The following is a 20,089-nucleotide window of genomic DNA, read 5'->3' as shown; positions in this document are numbered from 1 at the left end:
TTCTTGTACTGAAAACAAGCTTCATTCAAGACTTAACAAACCTACAAAATCCCACAAATGGCTCCTTTCTAATTCAAGGTCATTAAGAAAACAAATCCTTTGTGGTAACTGAGGACTACCAGTAATCAAGAAACTCCAGGTGCAAGAGGCAGACAGACACAGGCAAGACAACGAGGAAAACAATCCACTGAATGGAGATTGTCTTGGAAAGGCAGAACCTTATTCATAGAGACTCAATTTTTCAAGCTTTTGGAATGTAATCCCTAGAGTGAGTATTTGGAATCAGTTTTTCCCTTTGGAGTTCAATATTCCATGTAGTTGAGGTTTAGCTTTTAGAAACACTATAAAAAGCTGCAAGGTTAAAAGAGGAGGAAAAAAGGAAGCAGGAAGTAGAAAGCCCTCTCAGACATTCCCTAGATAACACAAGCACTGCAAAGTAACAATTCTGCTCAATCTTGAAAGTTCAAATCACATAAGGGATAAAAAATGGTAAATCAAAAAGCACAGAAAGTTTGTATCTGGAAGCTATGACCAAATATTTCATAGGCAGAGCCACACAGATCTGATGTCAGATTAGGAGACTTACAATCAGTGCTGGCTGGCCAAATAATTTTATAACTCAAGATACCAGGGCATTTGAATTTTGTAATTGTTTGATTCCTACAGCAGCACTGAAAATCACTAGATTATTATATATCAGAATCTGACAAATACATAAAATTTCAACTGATACAGAAAAGGCTATCACACATAAGCTGATCTCTAGAATTCAGTTATTGGCAAATTCATCAGGGTCAGAGAGATGCTTAAATAATGCTGTAGAAATGAAACACAAGAGAAAGTAACTTACTAGATGCATGTTTCTGGCTCCTGTCTCTAGTGTAGATCCTGGAGGGTGGCACGTGGGAAGGTGAGTAGGCAGTGAGGACCTCCTTCCTCTCTGACAGCATGCTGCAGTCACTGCACGTGTAGCCGTTCAGCGTGGGCTGCAGCTCTGCTGCTGCTATGCCCCCGTTGCCCTGCAGCAGCGTGCTGTCACTGCCTGGAAACACAGAGCACAGCACCCGTGTCAGCACTGCCAGCACCGTGCCCGTCACACAGAAACGATGCAGAAGGAAAAGCAAAGAGTAGTTACCTTTGGGGTCACCTTCTTCATCAAGGCCTGCAAACGAAAAAAAAAAAAGAAATTGGTCCCAAATATAAGAAAAACCTGAAGTGAATTACAGTATCTGACACAAACTCAAGTCTGAAGTCCCACTAATTTTAAGACTTCAAATAAAGTCTCTTGATGGTTAGCATTTAACATAATTTACAGCCCATCAGAGAAACATTTATCCAGACCTTATTGTAGTTGGGTAAAAGTTGTGAAGATCATCCCACCATGGAAGGGGCAGACAAAGCAACATAAATGCCAACTGCACCTTGACTTAGTTCCCACAAGAAGTTAAAGCAGCTATTTACAAGCTTACAATGTTTCTGCTGCCTGGTAACTACTTTGATACTACTGTATTTAAAATTCTGTTTTAAGAGCCACGTTATCTAAAATTCAGAATGGGTTCTACTGAGATCGACACAATTCTTCCCACTAGGACTCTGGGAAGGTCACAAGTATTCTGACTGGAAACAAAGAAAGACTCTGAATTGGGAGATATAACAAATTGCTGATCTGGTTGTACACAATGCTTCACATAGACAATGCTTTATATAGACAACTCTCATATTTTCTCTTCATTGAAGAGAAAAGGTTCCAGGAAAGTACATTTTGGTATAGTTAAAAAGCCAAACCAGCCAGCCACACACAAAAACCCTTTTGTGAAATCCTGAAAAGTCACTAACTTGAAATTTTCACATTAATGTATGTTAAGAAGAAATACATTTCTGCCTATAAACTAATAAGAAAATGCTTTTCCTTTGGCTTTTCAAAACCAAGTTACATGTTTACAATTCTTTAAATAGAGAACTCAATGTACATCTTGAAGATAGCAATGACAGGAGACAATTATGGCATTGCATCACAGAAGTGTTTATGTTTGCTGGCATATTAACTTGAGTGTGCAACGTCTTGACATTAACCATGCCAGTAAATCAAATTTACACACTGGACCATGAATTTCCAATGGGCATCTTAACAAGTAGACCCTTACAGCTGAAGTGCAAGTGCACACACATTTGGGGATAGGATGGACAACAGGTGATGCAAAGATCATAAATTTATACACACCAAACCAAACAGTTTGCACAGTTTGATACAAGCAATAGCAATTATTGCCTACCCCAGAAATGATCAACTTCTGTCTGTTCCCGAATCAGAGACTCATCCAATATAGTGGATATCATTGATGTATCACTGGCATGGCTATTGAAACTGCTCTGGCTAAAAATAGATGAGCTGGACAGATTTTTCCTTGGCACATGTCTTCCACTGCCAGACTGCTTGCTCATACTTCTGCGTTGCTTTACCACCCTAGGAAACAAAGGCAAGTAAGACATAGCAATAAAGACACACATTTCTGTTACTCTCTCACTTTATTAATAAATGAATAAACAGTCATTTCAACACTGATGTGACTAAACAGAGCAAACGAAGCTTGAAAGGAAGTCCTCGCCTTCAAGCACCTATAATTTGACAAAGATGTTTGTAAAAAACTGTCATTGCAAAGCACATACGGAACATAAATTTCAGAGTATGGCAGCAAATGCCAAGAATAAAAAATAAGACCTATGGGCAACCTTTTTGCATTATTGTATTCAAAAGTAAGACTCAAGATTTACTAGTGATGACTAAAAATGCTTACTTAGACTGATCCCTGAAGGACATGTTTCCAGCATAAGAGCTGTCATGAAGGGAATCACTCTGTCCATCATCTGATTTACTGTATCTTCCAGCAGCCAACCGTAAACTACGCCGTGACATTCTGGGTGAATCAAACACTGGATCTATTTTATTCTCTGTCTCAAAATCCAAAGCAGATGAAGAATAACTCGAACTGCAGTAAAATAAGAACAGCAAAGTTACTGGGAGAATTTTCAACCTGGTAACAAACATCTTTTTCAAGCTAGTCCAAGTTTCCATTAAATGCAGTTTATTCACAGTTCTGGTACAATCCCCACAAGATATACCAAATAACCCAAATAATCTAGATATATGTAGATATTCAAGGTTCTCCTAGGCAATTCATATTACAAGTTCTACAACTGAAAGCAAATCACAGAAAGAAACAACCACCATGGAAACCACATATGAAGTTTAGCCAGAGCAAGCACTCATTCTTTTGGGACCAATTTGAGAGTGGAAGCCATTCATGCCACAGTTTCTTCACCAGGCCTAGCAGCAAATTAAAAATTACACACTCCAAGTTGCAAGACAAAGATTAATTTTCAGTCTAAGTTTATTTTTGTCGATTTTCTGTTTGCCAAGTCTTTGTTTTGAGAACTGAGGATCCATATGCCACATTACCCTGAATCTCCACCTTTCAACAAGTAGGAACTTCCTCCCTTGAAGATACTTAGACTTCCCTACTTCAGCTGTTTCAGTTTAACAACCATTACTTGCTTTTAAAAAAGTGGTTTAAAAATATCTCTTAATTTAATGCAAACCATTAGAAATATTTAACTCAGAACTAACAAAAATGTTTAGAGACTTCAATTTGTTTTTCTCCACAGAGGCAAGTTTACACATAGATAGCCTTCACGTCGTTACCCCAGGAACTCCACATTTCAACACGTGATTCTCTCAGAGCCTCCATGAAAACTTACAGTGAAGACAAAGCAGCAACACAAGGCAAACAGATTAAGCTGAGGAGTCTGTAAGAAATAAATTTACCAAAGCAGAAGTTCAGCCTAAAGCAGAATTCTCATACTTACAACCAAAGGAAACATTCAGTTATGTAAGTGAGCAGAGGCTGCTGGCACAGCAGGTCAGGTTCTAGAACTGCTCAGCCCTGTGACCCACAGCATCCAAATGCTAAGTGCTCTAGGCCAGCTTTCATAAGGATTCTGTCCCTTCTTGGGCCACAGGGATATTACAGAGATGTAACAGCACTTCAGCACTCCTGGAAGCTTTGTTTGGTTTTTTAAAAGAGATAAGCAAAGAATTGTTTACGACAGCAGCTCTTTCTCCCCAGACAAAAACAAACAAGCAAATTAGATCTGAATGAGTAGATTCTACTGTGCAACCTGTATTTGAAATGGAAGCTTTCCCTTTAAAAATACATACAAACAGCTACTATAAAATGTATTTGTTTTGTAAATGTATTTAATGGAAATAGTTTTCTCACACCATCATTAAAGATCTCAGAACATCACAAAGTAATAATATGGTAAGTATTGTACTGCTTCAGCATAGAATTATGTTAGCACCAGAAGGCCTTGAAGCTACACTTACAGTAATGATGTAATTCTGACAAGGTGGTGCTTTTGAAATCAGTTTCTTCATTGCTCCTCAACACAAAGTAAAGTATGTAAGATGGGAGCATGTCAACTGCGCTTCTTTTGGCTAAAAAACTAACCCAGACAACACACTGCTGGAAAATATCTCATGACTCCAAAACCAGCTGGGCATTCAGCCCATAAGATCAGACCAGAGTCTGTCCAAAGTAGCTGCTTCTATGGCTCAGAGTAGCACAGATTTGATGGCAGGGCTTTGGTTCTGTGTGCTGGATCTCACTGGTCTGCCCTGATAACGCTGGCTTGTGCAGTGCAACCCTGTGCAAGGCAGGAAAGAGTCTCAGCACAACTTAACAAACCCAGCATATATACTAAATACATTAGGCTTGTTAATCTTTGCTTTCATTTGGCTGGAAGAGGGAGAAGAAATAACATGTTTTCTCATGTACTCCACCAACTGTAGACTAAAGAGTTTAATCTTTACAGTTTTCAAAAATGCTAAATATAAATTACTCATACTCTGACAGAGATGAAGAGAGAATGTTGGTTAAATGTGGCTCCTCCTGCTGTTATTCTGAAGGGGTCAGAACCACAACAGTTTTCTATTGAGACCCTCCCTAAACAGTTGTTTCAGAACTCAGTTTTGCTATTTACATTTGCCACTATGCATTTGCTTTTCCTCATCTTCACCCCACGTTTCTTACAGATACTCAATTCACAAGAACACAAAGTACACAGAACAAGCTGACAGCTGTGACCAGCCTCAATTTGTTTCTGTTTATGAACACTTGCTGTTACCAAGTATCTCAATAAGCATTTATATCAATGTGAGTTGAATAAATAGTTTGAATTTGAGCTCTACTATCTAAAAAAAACCCCAACAAATCATCATGGAATCTTTTCCTCTTTAACAAAAGGGGCTTGTCTCTCACGCAGGGTAACAATTCTCTTCACATTATCTGTCCTCTGGCAGCAGGACAATACCTAAAAGTCTCCTAACTTGCCATCTCACTTCCCATGCTTTGGAATGCAGCCTTTTATCTTCTACAGAAAAGACTACAGTAAATAAAAAAAACACTGCCTTTCCTTTCAAGGGCCAGAAAGAAACCTGTACATTGATGTCCTCCTATGCAATATGTACAGCTAACCAAGAAACACCTAAAGGTGGGATGCAATTAGCCTACACTCTTGGATGACCTCTGCAAACAGTGAGGACTCTGGTTCCATCCCCCAGCAAACAGCTCCCATGGCTGCTGGCAGAGCTGGTGACTGGAGCTAGTCTTACATTTCCAGCTTCTTGATACTTCCTTCATATGAGCTTCTAGAGAATAAGAATGTCCTAGACTTCAGCAGATTATTTTTCAAGTAAGTGGAATGATAATGAGGTCTGCCAATTTTAGCATGCCTATAGCTTGTCTGAAGGACCTTAAGTGTCATTTGTTTATAAATACTCCTTGGAATGAAATGGGCAGTGATGTTCTTGACTATTCAGGATAACAGGCACATGCAAACCCCTAGAGAACTACAACTGAACAGACATCTTCTAACAAGGACAGACATATAGTCAACACAAAAACATTCACCGGCTTTCTAACCAGGGGCATTACTTACATTAAGTGTCCAAGGACACTACCTTGAAATGTTTAGTTATTTCTTCAGTCAGTTCCAGAACATACTTTAAAACCTCAAAGGATTTTATTCAATTACTGTGCAGAAAATTACATCCCAATTGAATGCTCTGACACAGAAAAATAAAATCAAACTTTTTTTAAATCAAAAAATTTTTATTGATTTAACCCATATTTGTGAAGAAGTGTTAAAGGCACCCAAACTGACAACACAATTCAAAAGATGATGGTGACTAAAAAGAAAGATCAGTCATAAGAGTGGGGTGTAAACTGTGTGTTGACAGGTGGGTGAGATTCACAAGTTTGACTTGCATTTGGAGGAGGATAAAGATTATTTAGGTATATCAGTTAAATGTTTTTCTCATTTGGGCTGGAGGAGTAGAAGCACAAAGTAGAAGCACTACAGCTATGAACACACAGTGATTCCAGTAAGTATTAATATAAGTTCTATTAATAAATCATAGCCAACTCTATTAATAGCTTTGTGGTATCAAACTTCACTGTACTGCTTTCTGCAGGGCTACATCTCAAGCCAATTTCTTTAAAGAAAAGATTCTGTAAAGATTGAATTGTCAAAGGCAGAATAAACCAGATTAGAATATAAGCAAAACAAATACAGGTGAGGGGTAAGAAGGAACAAATTTCAACATGAAAATATTTCTGATTAGCAATTTCCTCAGTCTTCAAACATGGTTTGACCCAGAGCAGGAAGAGCTACAATAATAGATGCCATTCTGCACACATATAGCAAGCAGTGGCACAGCAGGAGTCTGCACAAAAGACTGTGGTTTACTCTCCTGACACCCTGAAAGCAGTGTCACATCAGTGTACCAAGTAGTTTGCCCCCATTATTTTAACACTTGGGGCTTCACACAATTTTAAAGAAAGAGCTTGCCAATCCTTGTTTTCTACATAAGGAAGAATTACAATGAATTAATATCAACCTAGTTTAACTATTCTGGCCTTCATTAATTCAGTTATTAAACTTGATCTTACCCAGCTCTACCCATTTCTAAATACCTCTGCATAAGAGTTTAACATAGTGAAATGGCAAGCTGGAAAGTTTCAGGACATATAACCCCTTCACAACTTCTCAGTTTTGCAAAGCACTCTTCACTGCAGCAAGACAAACACTCTGTTGTCCCCTAAATAAACCCCACCAAAGTCATGATTAAATATCCTCCAGATATCCAACAGGATTTATCATTCTGCATCTTCCTTTCTACTTGCCCACTCTTCCACTGGATGAGAATTTTGGACAAGAATACCACAGGAGTTTAACCTGTCAGGAGTTACAATATTTCACCCAATCTCTAAGGAACATTTGCAACACAAAGGTAACTAAACTCACTCGGTAATACAGAATTGAAACTGCTGCTGAGCACCTTTCATTACCCAGCATGCTTTTCTTGAAATTAGAAAACTTACTTGTATATAACCAACATTTTATCAATAGTTTTTCAAAAAATTCAAGAAAAATTGCAATTGAATTGATGCAACACAAAACATGTCACATTTTGCAACACTACTGACATTAGGCTATAGCTTAAAAAAAAAAAAAAAAAAAAAAAAAGGCCACGATCCCCAACAGAAAATGGAAATGTACAGTTTTGGAGCACACAAAAGAAGAGAATTAACTCAGTAATCTCTTAATGCTACAGTTTTGCCAACTTCTGTTGCATTGGCAAGCAGCCAAGTATTCTCCTATCTCTATAATGGATTTTAATAACAACACATAATAATGACGTACAGAGGGAATAGAAAAGCAAATCTCATACTGCATCCTAATAAACAATAATTTTTTAAACTTAAAATCAGCTAAACCAATAACTCAGATCACTGATAGATTTTGAAGCAAGTATATATCTCAACTCAACAGCAGGAAAAGCTCAATAGATTAGAACAGCAACAATCTGTTATATTAATAGTAAAAAACTCAAAATAGGCATCACAACACTTATTCTGAATACATAATACAAAAACTACCAAATACTACAGTTAGTTTCCAGAAAACTGAAGTGATTTAAGCAAAACAAAGATACAAGAAAAAAGCAAGATCATTAGCAGATACAAAAAAGATACAAGGAAAAGCAAATTCATTAGAACACAGATTTTACATTCACCAAACAAGCAGCTCTGCTAAAAGAAGTAATCAATATTTTACTTCCAGCCAAGTCCCACACAAGCGGCAATGAGTGTGTAAAAATCAGTGTTTTAAAGCAAAAGTGGTCCCAAGTCACAAAAGAAAGCACACACCGAAGTTACAAGACACAAAACATCGAAGAATTTTGAGGACATATTTATAGAAATCTAACAGTGGTTGTAACTAGGCGGACACAAGTTATTCATAGCAACTAATAAACACTGAGTCATTATCTTAGTCATTGTCCTGTTAGTTCAACATTTTCTTTCCTCCAGTTAGGACACAGCACTTGTTTTCAAACCAGACTAGAAAAAGCCCACTTCTTCAAAGAAGTCAGCTACTTACCATGAAAGCTCAACTCTCCAGATTAGCAACATTCAGAGAACAGACAGTTTGTCTACAAGAAGAAAAGGGTTCTCACCTGAGTGCATATGTATAGCCAGTGTTCTCTGGCAGACATTGGGGAGGGGTGTACGTGTGTAGACGTGAAAAGTCCATGTTGACAGTTTCAAATCATACTGTAAAAGGTGAAAATAAAGTAATGCAATGACTTAAAATTATGTAAAGTCAATCTAGGAGCCCTTGCACTGTTCAGCCTGTGTTATTAAGCATTGAAATAGAAGAGCTATTACCAGAAACATGGAGCTCTCAGTAGTGGAGTAGTACTGCTGCTAGTGCCAGGTATCCCTTATCATTACTACAGGAAGCTCAGGGTATTTCTGGCTGTGACCTTCTCTATGATACCCTACTTTCAGCTGTTTCCAAGTTCTCTGGAACACGACAGTTACGAGCCAAACTCTTATCACAACCAAATTACAACACTTCCACAGGAATTACGCTATGCTGGTATCCCCTAAAGAAGCTAAGTACAGAAATCTAAAGAACCACGCTGCAATGCTTCAGAGATCTCTTCAAAACGTGTTTTGCTCTGCGTGCCCTCTGAGCAAAGCACATGCTGCTCTGTGCACCAACTAAGGATAATGCAGATGAAACTTGAAGAAGTTTTTACATATAGCCAAATCATTTTACTTTTGAATACCATCCACTAAGCAGTGAGGGAGTATCTTTCATTTCACATAATTTATTCCTGTCATTAAAACCACTGAATACACACCCTAGCAAAAGAGCCAACTGCGAAGTGACTCATAGGGTAGAATTAGGCACATTTTCCAGAGTGCCATCCACTTCCAAAAAAAAACAACAAACCCAAAGCCAAAACTACCAAACCAAAACCACCCAAGCAACATTTGTAAAACTTTCCATGGAGTCTTTGAAAGGTATTATAGCTTTCGGAAGAAAATAAAAACTGATGTTGTCATATCAACAAGCTTGCAGAGCTGCATGGGTGACTACGAGTGGTACTATGAACAATTTGATTTCAATTTCAAAGTATTTGCAAAAAACCTTCAGCCCTCCTCAGTTTTATGAGCCAAAGAAAATTTTTAATTTTGCAGAAAAGATTCTTGGATGATAGCTTATTTGTAGTTCACAAACAGGGATTTGGCTATTCTGGATTTGCACAGTTAGCAAGGCAGAATCCTGGCTACTTGCAGATTATCTATGGCTCCTGTTTCAACAGCAGTAAAAGATATTCCACACATCTGTGATGACATATCTGAACCAGGATAAAAATATCCCCAGCTAATTTTCATAATCATAACATCAATAAGCATCTAATTTTGGAGATGCACTTTCCTACGCTGAAATAAGAGTTTTCATTTTGTATAGCTACATATGCATAAGAAATGGGGACCAAAAGCAGGTACAGGCAAAAGCAGCTCAAAAGAAATCTGTACATGTAACATTAAAATGCTCTTAGTCAGTCTACCTGTAGCCTCCAAATCCTGAGGTCAGTAAGGCAGGAGAGTATTTCCATTACTACTGAAGACTTAAAAATATTAAAACTTCTGGGCCTAAGCATCGTAGCTTCCTGAATCCAAGCACGTCCCATGCAAAGTGCAGTTAATGAAAAATAAGGTCTCTCGCTATTTACTTTGTTTTTGTATTATAGAGAACACATTTCCATTAAGTGATCCTCTATGTTCACTTCATTTGCCCCAGAGCCATAATGTTTTCACTAACTTGTACATAAACTTATTGTTTGTTTACAGGAAGCTTAAATCAGTAGTGCGGAAGTATTAGCAAAGCAGTCTCATTCTTTTGCTAGAATGAGCAGCAAATTCTGTTGGAATATGTAACAACTGCTGCCTTACTTTATCAACAAACAGGAGCTCAATTTAGCACATAGGAAATGGGGACCAGAGAGCAATGGCTCGCCAGGAACGAAAGTGGAAAGATTGTGAATTTCAAGATGAGGGCTGCTGATAACATCAGAGAGCACTTGTATTAAAGAATAGCAAAACAGGTTTCCCAGACATATGCCTACTGAAGCTGAAAACTATGATTAAGGTTGATCTGTCTGAATTAGTTCATGCCAATAAAGATTTTAACCCCCAAGGTAGAAAAACCTCGTTCAGTTTCCGCTGGAGCCGATGCGTGTGCTTAGCACACATCATTTCATCATAAAACCTATTTTTTAACTGGCAACTCGGTAGCTAATCCTTCTGACACCCAGCAATATTTTCCCACATGGAAAGCTCAGCTATGCCAGTGAGCTCTGAGTAGCTCCCCAGCTCCTCCCTGTCTGCACTGCCCATATGGGCAGGGCAACGGCCGAGTTTGAAAAACAACATATTGGCTCCGTTTCTTCCCTGTTCTTTTCCCCTTCACCACCAGTTCTCTCTTTACTTCATTTCTGAATAAATCAAATGCTAGAACATAAATAGTATTTCTTATTTGATAAGGTTTTAATTGTATCATTAAGTTATTATAGATAAAATATGTGCTTGACAAAGGCAGTGCTAACTGCAAAGCCTCAAAGGTACTTAGGCATAGGTCTATTAATAGCTGGGTTTCATAGCACCGAGCTCTCCAGTGAAGGTATTAGGTTTGCCATCTAAACACCACACTTAGAAATCACTCTTAGAAGATTTAGGGGTTTGGTTTGATTCACTGCTTGTCTGATGCTCTAAAATTAATTCTGACTCAAGAGGAGAAACCTCTACTCAGTTTTTCAAAGCAACAAAACAGGCTTAACTGACTTAAAAAGAATTTGAAAGTCATCTTCAGAGATGAGTACCAACATTTGCAAAAACGGGCATCTAGAATTTACTATGAAACTGGATTTTTTTTCAAGCCTGACTTTTAGTTCAACAGCTTAATCTTGGTTATCCACATCTTCAAAATAAATGATCAACCCAATTTATTTAGAAATATTCTACATCTGTATTACAAAACAGACAGGGTAGGCAGAGGACGTTGACTCATTCTAATTTGTTCACTCATGTTTAACAGTACCCCACCTTTTGCATATTATCATTCTTCTTGCTTATGAAACTTTCATACACAACTGGAACAGAAAGAGACACGCTAATAAAATATTTTGAAAATTTTAATCACAAAACTTGGCAGAGAACCTGAGAGGTAGGCACTGTACTTAGTTCCAGTTTGAACACTTCTGGGTGCCCAACACCTTTCTGCTTTAGGTACCACAGATCTGTCTGGACTCAGTTCCATGTAGACTTTTAGTCTCAGCTTTGTTGCAAGATTACCAGGTCCAAACTCCAAAATAGCCTTTCTCCCTTTTGTAGAAGTCCATAAACATCTATTTCTAATACTAAGGTATGTATAGTGCAAGAACCAAGCATGTAGTTGTAAAAAAGCCCCAAGTAATAAGAACACTTTGATAAGACAGCCCACAGTGCATTAAAGGGAAGCACACAGCTCCACTGGAATGCAAGCGGATGCTCCGTGGGCCTCAGCTTTCAAGCCAGCTTCCATGTTCCTGCAGAGGAGACAGCTGGCTTATTTGCCTTTTTTTTGGGAAGCAGATACAACAAACATCCTAAGCATTATCTCTCCCTTGCAATTAAACTAAATCTGTGTTACAATAAATCAGCACAGCAGAAGGGCAGGAGAAGACAGATTGTGACTCTGTCAGAACACAAGGAAGCTCAGGAACTGCTGTAATCAGTGCAGCAGAATTTACCTGCACACAAGGCCCTTGGCTGTCTCCAAAGGACTTTGAAGCTTCTGAGTGACATGAGGCTGCACCACTAGCTCAGAAATAAAAGTCTGTCTATCTGACAGCCACTTTCACAATCAGCCAGCCTCAACAAAATCCTAGCACCATGGCAGCAAGCTTCCTGGCTTCCAGGGAAGATGATGAAATGCTCCATGAGTGGCCTTTTCACACAGAAGCATCACAAGGCAGAGGGAGCAGCACCAAACACTGACCATGCACTACAAACACCTCACAGGGACAGACACAAACCCTCACTGATGGCTTTTGGGGTACACAGACTTTTACAAACATACTGTCCAGGCAGTTCCTCGTAAAACCCTTTGTAACAAAGGAAGTGGTAAATTGCCATTTCACAAAAGGCACCCTGGCAGAGTAGAAATATTCACCAAAGTTTGTTAGACAATGAGAAAATTCCCAAGACAGCATGTCTTATTTTTTATGTTACAAGGGATAAAAAATGATACAATAAAGTCTTAAATATTGGTAGTACTGCTTCAAATAGAACCTTTACTATCCTCACATTTTAAAGCCAAGTAAGTCACTATGACTTAACACCTTTGATGCCACAAATGCTAAACAGATTTAGACAAACTATTAATTACAATGAATCTGGAACATGCAAACTCCATCAATTTCTGAGAGCAAGCCATTTTTTACTTGTAATTTCAATTTTTATTTTGTTCTATTATTCAGAATAACCAGTAAAATCACTGTTTTTAGTTAAAGAATGCAAATTCCTAAGTATATATACTCCACAAAGGACGTTTCACCATAGCAAGTTAATTACTGGTTTAAACAGGCTGAAGAGCAAAGAGCTCCAAGCTAAATCAACATTAAAACACACATTCATAAAACACATTATTATTCCTTTAAAAGAGCAACCAAAGAGCAACCAAACAAAAAACCCACAAGTAATAAAACCAATATTTTACACTAGATGTTACCATCGAGCATTATGGCACAGATCCCCAAACACAGGTGTCAAACTACAGCACTAACAACAAAACCCAGCTTCATCACAAAGCAGCAACACCGCACATTCACATTCTGTACCTCTCGAAACGCTTTTTAAAGGGGAGGCTGACAAGAACCAGGCACACATTCAGCCGCGGTGAAGCCACCAGCGTGCCCGTTCATTGTTTACACACGGGGCCCCGCTGCCAGCGCACCACCTCGGAGCCCGGCCCGCTCGGGCCGTGTCGCACACGCCGCTCGGGGCCTGGCCGGGCCCTGCGCCCCGCAGCCCGAGCTCCGCCATCCGCCGCGGCCCGGGCTCAGGGCGCGCCGGCCGGCGGGCGGCACACGCCGTGCCATCGAGCCAAAATGGCTCCCGGCCCCAACAAAGCCCGCAGCGCCCGCCGGCCCGGCCCCCGCGCCGCCCGTCACTCGCCGAGTTTGAATTCACTGGAGGCGGCGGCACGGCCGAGCCCGCCGCCTTAACCCCTGCGGCTCCGCTCCCCAGCCCGCCGGCACACAACAAAAGGCGTGTTCCACCTCGCCCGTCACGCTCCTCCTGCCCGATAAAACACCCCCAGTATTAGCGATCAAATTAAACCTCCACATCTTACTCTTTATAAGAGACACCGGAATGCCTAAACGTCCACGCCTTATAAGCACCAAATTACAAGCCAGTCAAGCACCGCAGTTTAAGGATATCTATACACCACCACATTTACTAATAGATCAATGCAAAAAGCTTGTCAATAAAAGCTAAGCTTGTCAATAAAACCCTCTGTCCAGCTCACGACGAAGAACGCCCTGCAACTCACTTCCACAACATTAGTATGAAAATCAGCAACTAGTAATTCACCCCCATATGCAAAAGCAAGAATTAGACATTAGCATTCACTGGGAAATTCAACAGAAGCATTTGCCTGGAATAGTCAGTTGCAAAGCAATGAAACAGAAACATAAAAAAAAAACCAAAAACAAATATTGAACTTCCTTTTTGCGTAATATTAAACTGAAAACCAGATGGTGATTCTGCAAATGCTGCAGAAACCCGGAATTTACTGGCTAATATTTTCATTCCCTATAACATATTACAAACAATATATTTTAAAAATGTGTTTTATTTTAACATAGTATAAATAAGGCAACGTAAAATAAGGAATGTAAAATAAGGCAAACCAAATACTTTTTCTTCCCAGCAGATATAAAACTTAGTGGAACTGTCAGAAAACAGGTGCTGTCTCCAGTGCTCCTGACACTTCTACCCCTGTGGTCACTGAAGGGCAGCCAAACGTGAACATGGCACGAGGAACTCGGCACTATCACCACAAAAGGAGCACAGCACTGAAATTTTTACAGCACATTTTGCTGTAAAAACACGAGCAGTCACTCACTCCGCGAGCGATACCAAACTCTTCTACAGTAAACCGGGCTGTTAAACAACACTTTCCCCACAGAAGCAGCTGCCGAGGTGACAGCCGGGGGACAGCGAGGACAGGTCTGTCTACCTGTGCTACCCAGAGCACAACACCCATCACAGCACATTACCTTTGCACCAAGGCTCGGCAGCTGCGGCGAGCGCCGGAACCACCGCGCACTTATCAGCTCTTTCACAATCAGGGCAGAAAGCTGCAGGTTACAGCTTCTTCTGACAAGGAAGCCCTCCAGGTGCCAGGCCCAGAGGGACCGTGGCAGCTGAGGTTTCTCTCTCCTCCCAGCGAACAGAGCCGACAGACAGAACTCCGGGCTAACCAGGGGGCACCGCCTGCCCCACGACTCCAGCCCGCAGCGCCTCACGCCCCGCTGCCTCCCCTGCGCCGCTGCCCGAGCCAGGGACGCCGATCCCCCGCTCGGGGGAGGCCGCAGACCCGAGACACCGCGCCCCGGGGGCTCCCACGCGGGCGGGCGGCCGCCACACGCGGCCCCGGCCCGGCGGGAAGCGGCGGCGGGCGGGCCGGGGCCGGGGCGGGGGCGGGCGGGGGACGGGTGAGCGCGGACGGGGGCGGTTGGCAACGGCCGGGGCGGGCTGAGCCCCGCCGCCTCCAGCCCCGCGCTCCGGGGGCGGCCGGGGGAGCGCGGCCCGGCCCTGCGCGACGGGGAGAGCCGCGGCGGGGGTTACCTGGTGCCGGTGCAGCGAGGGAAAGGCAGAGCCGGCGGCGGCGGCGGCGGCGGCTGAGATTGCCCGGGCCCCGCCCGCTTTGCCGAGGCCGCCGGGAGCCCCCGCCCCGCCCGCGCGGCGCGTGCCGGCAGCGCCCCCTCAGCGCCCGCCCCGCGCGGCCCCTCACACACGGGCACGGGGCTCCTGCTCCGCCTCCGCCTCCTCCTGCTCGGGCCCCGCTCCGGGGCTGCCCCCGCCAGCGGCCGCAGCCCGGCCGCCTCCTGCCTCGCCTTCCCCCTCCGCAAAATGGAGCTGTGGGAGCCTCTGGAGCGAGCAGTGGAGAGGCGAGGAGAGTTAACTCAGATTTTCACTCTATTGCTTGACTCACTGACTTTCTCTCCCAGTGTTTCCTCTGTTTCCTTCCTACCCGGCCTCTTTGGGATTTTCCTTCCCTTTGATTCGCCCTCCTCCGCTAAGACTTTGGCTCTGGCACAGCCCAGCCAGCCGCTCGGTGGGACTGAAGCGCTTCGGCTCCGTGGGGTGCCCAACCAAATCATCGGGCCACAGAAACCTCCGGACAGCCACACGGAAAAGAAATCAGAGAATGGTTTGGCTTGGAGCTGACCTTTAAGCCTATCTAGTTACAACTCCCCTGCAATGAGCAGGGACACCTCCCACTGCACCAGGTTCCTCCAAGCCCTGTCCAGCCTGGCCTTGAACACTTCCAGGAATGGGACTGACTGGCTCTTGGCAGAGAAGAAACAAGCCCCATTGTTCAAACACTCTGAGAACGTATACAAATACATTCCATGTGGAGCCTGTGCCTGAGTGACTTTTTTAAGCCTTTAGCCTACCTCCCTCGAGTCCACAGTTCTCTTGTGGGCCCAGCTGTCGGCAGGGATGGTGCAATGTCAGTGAACAGAATAGGGAATTTGTCACTTGGGAAAGGCTAACCAGGCCATAAGTTGTTATTTACTTGTGTGTGCAAGAGAAATGACTCAGCTTGCTGTGAAAGACTGGCTAAGAAATATGTAATTATCAAATAATTACGTATTTATGTTTGGATACAAAATGAGAGAAGGCAGCTAATCCTTAAGAAACAGAAAATGCAAGATAAACACATTCACTTAAGGTATTAGCTGATATTGATGTAGCACTGATTTTGGGCAATTCCTGTTTCTTTTCAAAGTGCTTTGCTCCAGCTACATGACAGTTTTAAGATGCTGCAGCCAAAATTGAGCTGACCCCAGTAACACTTGGAAGCCAGTGTCTGGTTTGGTCAGATGTGCAGCCCTGCACCAGTCTCCTCCTCCCTGCATATGGCTGAGTATTTTGCAGAATCAGTTTTCTGGCCACTCCTTCTCTTTCTGTACTTACTCCACACCTGTTTTCCTGTCTTAAGAGTAGATAATATTTAAAAGCTTAAGATACTCAGGGCAAAATCACCTCTTAGTTTAAATCTCCTTGAAATTCCTTGGTGCTGTGAGGCCAGGCCCTCTCAGGGATGTTTCCCACCCTGTTCCCCGGGAGCCCAGGCAGGGCAGGCAGCACTCAGCCCTGGCAGGACAAGGCATGTCGTTCTCCCAGGGTGCTGCTCCAGCTTCCCGGGCTGCTCTGACTTGTCCTGAGCAGTTGTTTTCCCATCACAACCAGGCCAAGAGGCTGGCTGGAGGGTGATGGCTGAAGCTCAGTTTTCTTTCCACTCCTCAGCTATGAGAGGCAATAGAGCTTTTTTTAATTTTCCAAGATTTAAGGGGAACTTGGTCAGATGTCCTGGTTTTGTTAAAACAAGCTGGTGTGTAGAGGGAGTTACTTTTCCCACATTTCAAAAAAAAAATGCTCTGAGGCAAACAAAAATTCCTTCAAGGTTTCTCAGCCTCAAAAAAATTCTGAATGTAAAGTGGGCTGACAATTTTATTGGCTAAGCTGAAGTGTATAGAGAAAAATGGTCAGTAAGAATAAAAATTAACTACATTAACAACGTTCCATTTTTAACATTGTAGAGGGCACTTAAGAATTTAGAGAAAAAAAAAACCTTCTTAACTGACACCAGGTATGGCGAAACTGAAATACAGGGCCAAACCAATCCAAGGACCACATTTCTCTAGTTCTTCCCTTCCCTTCCCTTCCCTTCCCTTCCCTTCCCTTCCCTTCCCTTCCCTTCCCTTCCCTTCCCTTCCCTTCCCTTCCCTTCCCTTCCCTTCCCTTCCCTTCCCTTCCCCCACATTATTGCTCCCTTCCCATATGATTCCCATTCCCAGTGCTCTCTTGCAGTCACACCTAGCAAACCTGTTGTGCTTCACATTCTGGTCCTCGCTGTCAAAAGGGGCAAATCCCCACAGTGATCAAAGGTACAAACTGAATGTGGCAGAAACCAGTGCAGTCAGGTGTTTCTGACTGGTGGTACTGGGCATGGCATACTGCTGCACAGGATGGGACTGGTGACCTTTTTGTCCATTGCTGGGCAGATCATCATATATATGTAGTAGTATGAAAATCACCTAAAATATCTGTAAATCTGATTTCCTGCTCATTAAAGAAAAGGTTTCTCGCCACCTGCATCCCTTTATGGTTAAGCTCAGCAGGGCCCTTTCCCCACACCCCTCAGCCAAAGGCAATGGGTGCTGCATCCAGAGCAATTGGGTTATCAGGTAAAGGGGGATGCAGAGCACTTCAGCTCAGTTTTGCCACTAGATCTCCGTGGTCCTGACTTACAGGGGATTTCAGACATTAACAAGAAAAGCCGATTACACCCAAGGCAGGCCGGCAGAGCAGCCGTTCTCCTCACAGCTCTCATCTGCTGCTTCAGCTCAGCTCCTGCTTCTCTGGGGGATTGATCCCAGTAAATGGACACAAGCTTGTTAACTGTAATTTTTGTTGATCCTTCAGATGCCTAATAATGAAGATTTTTTTCCTTTATTTTTCTTTCTCTCTTAAAAACATGGTTAGAGCTTCACATGGAGGGCTGAGACACAGAGCAGTCCATGATGTATCCAGCAGGACCAGCTCTGATCCACTCTTCTAGCAAACAGTTGCTCACCTTCCCTTGCAGGGATCCTAACACAGATTCTGCAAATGAAACAGAAACTTGGCTGCTCTCAAGCCAGCAGTTGGCTTTCCAAAGCCAAGATGTTACTTTATTTTTGGGGCAGTGCTCTGGTATGTTTGTGCAGACAAGGGGCTTCCCCCAGCAAGATAAAGCCTTTGCAATAGCCCATCAGAACTCTAACCTCTCCATATGGAACTATTATCATATAATTTATTTATAATAAATAAATAAATAGAATAACTTCTACCATAATGACATAAATACCTATTGTGGTTATACTGCAGTATAACTGGATAGTTTTATCATAATACTACGTAGTAAAAGAGTACTATGGACTATACTAATTCTTTCTGGTTACTCTTGGTTTTGACTTATTATACCTTAATAGCTGAATTTCTCTGTGTAGAGATTAGATTAGATTAGAGCTGTGATATGTTATTACAGCCTGTAATAACTTTGCAGTTAGAGCTGGAGGTCAGTGTCTGGGAGCAGATTGCTGACACAAGCAGAGAGGTGCATTAGTGCACCTTCCCCTGGGCTCACATGACCCTGCAGGGCTGGACACCTGCAGAGTGTCTGCAATCTGCCAGAGCGTTCCTGAGGAAGTCTGCACATTGCCTGGACGGACTCACACGGATGAGAAGTGGATGGATCTGGAACACACCTAACCACCAGCCTCTTTGATGTAGACCCTGTCTCAAAGTTTAGTTATCTCATTTGTCAGTGCCCTCTCAACATCTAATTAATTCAGTCTATTTAAGGTAGTTAACAAATATATAAAAGATTCTATATTCAGTTAGACAAAAGTATGCACTTACCTAAAAACCTCTGTTTTGCTGAGAATCCAAGTACCAGGATCCTCCACAACAGGTCTTCTGGCTTACAAGGACGAAGACAGAGGCCCAACTGCTTGTCACAGGAAGGGCAGGGCTAAAGGCTGCTTATCTAAAGTGCCTGAAAGTTTGAGATAACAGCTCTGCTCCCCAAAATTGCCCTAGCTTAAAAGTGACGTAATGCATACGGTGCTAGTGACATTCTGTAATGTGCACTAACTAAATCTAGAAAATAGAAGAGCTGATCTGGCCAAACAGGAAAAAAAAACCCCAAAACATTTTAGTTGAGTTCCTACTGATCCAGTAAAAGATTGAAGATGAAAGCTGAGTCTCAAAGAAAATGACTTTAAAATCCAGACTCATAAAGCATCCACAGAAGACTCAATAACAGTACATTTTTGTAAAAGGATTTAAGAAATTTGGGTTATACAAGTTGAAATATGGTAAATTATAAGCAAGGTTAGCATATTGTTAAGTCCTATGCCCAGAAGACCTAATAAAAGGACATAGTGGCAGATCCCCAGTTTGTCACACAGACACAAACAAGATCAAGCTGGTGTTTAGCATGTCTCTAGAAGGACTATTAGAATATTCATTTTAACAAGCTCTCCTGGCTCTGAAGAAAAAGCTGGTTTGTTGGATAATGTGGAGATTTTTCTTTGTGAGGCATCCCACAACGGACCTCTCCGAAAGATAACAAAATGTTCAACATATGGAGGAAAAAAAATTCCAAGCCTGCTGAAGATATCAAGCTTGATGAATACTTCAGATCTTACTATTTGTGTGCCAGCTTTAGAACATCTTGAAAAACTTTGACTAGATTCCATGTCAACCAAGAATGTTCTTTTCTCTCATCCCACATTTGAAGTTGGGTTTGCAAACATCTCTGCTTTAGATCACAAGAGTAATTAAAAGCA

At 42.1% G+C, this 20,089-nt stretch overlaps 1 protein-coding gene across 10 annotated transcripts in view; it reads right to left on the bottom strand.

Annotated features, from left to right (window-relative positions):
• Nucleotides 1-19,262, bottom strand: part of SUN1 (Sad1 and UNC84 domain containing 1) — a 33,477-nt gene extending 14,215 nt beyond the window's left edge. For 4 of the 10 annotated variants that reach the window (XM_053992521.1, XM_053992525.1, XM_053992530.1 and 1 more), the window contains exons 1-6: nt 19,158-19,262; nt 8,579-8,675; nt 2,796-2,987; nt 2,274-2,464; nt 1,136-1,162; nt 851-1,042 (exon numbers count right to left, since the gene is read on the bottom strand). In XM_053992521.1, coding sequence (XP_053848496.1) covers nt 851-1,042; nt 1,136-1,162; nt 2,274-2,464; nt 2,796-2,987; nt 8,579-8,655 — 679 coding nt within the window. In that variant the 5' untranslated portion in view covers nt 8,656-8,675; nt 19,158-19,262. Of the gene's footprint in view, nt 1-850; nt 1,043-1,135; nt 1,163-2,273; nt 2,465-2,795; nt 2,988-8,578; nt 8,676-13,294; nt 13,383-14,740; nt 15,042-15,311; nt 15,407-19,157 lie in introns of those variants that run through there. The other 6 variants (XM_053992522.1, XM_053992524.1, XM_053992523.1 and 3 more) reach the window with 6 other exon arrangements.
• Between the last annotated feature and the right edge of the window lie 827 nt (nt 19,263-20,089).

Source organism: Vidua macroura, chromosome 16, assembly GCF_024509145.1.
Source record: "Vidua macroura isolate BioBank_ID:100142 chromosome 16, ASM2450914v1, whole genome shotgun sequence".
In the NCBI taxonomy this organism is placed as follows: Eukaryota; Metazoa; Chordata; class Aves; order Passeriformes; family Viduidae; genus Vidua; species Vidua macroura.
Note: the sequence above shows the minus strand (reverse complement) of the source record. Positions and strands in the feature narration are given on the sequence as shown.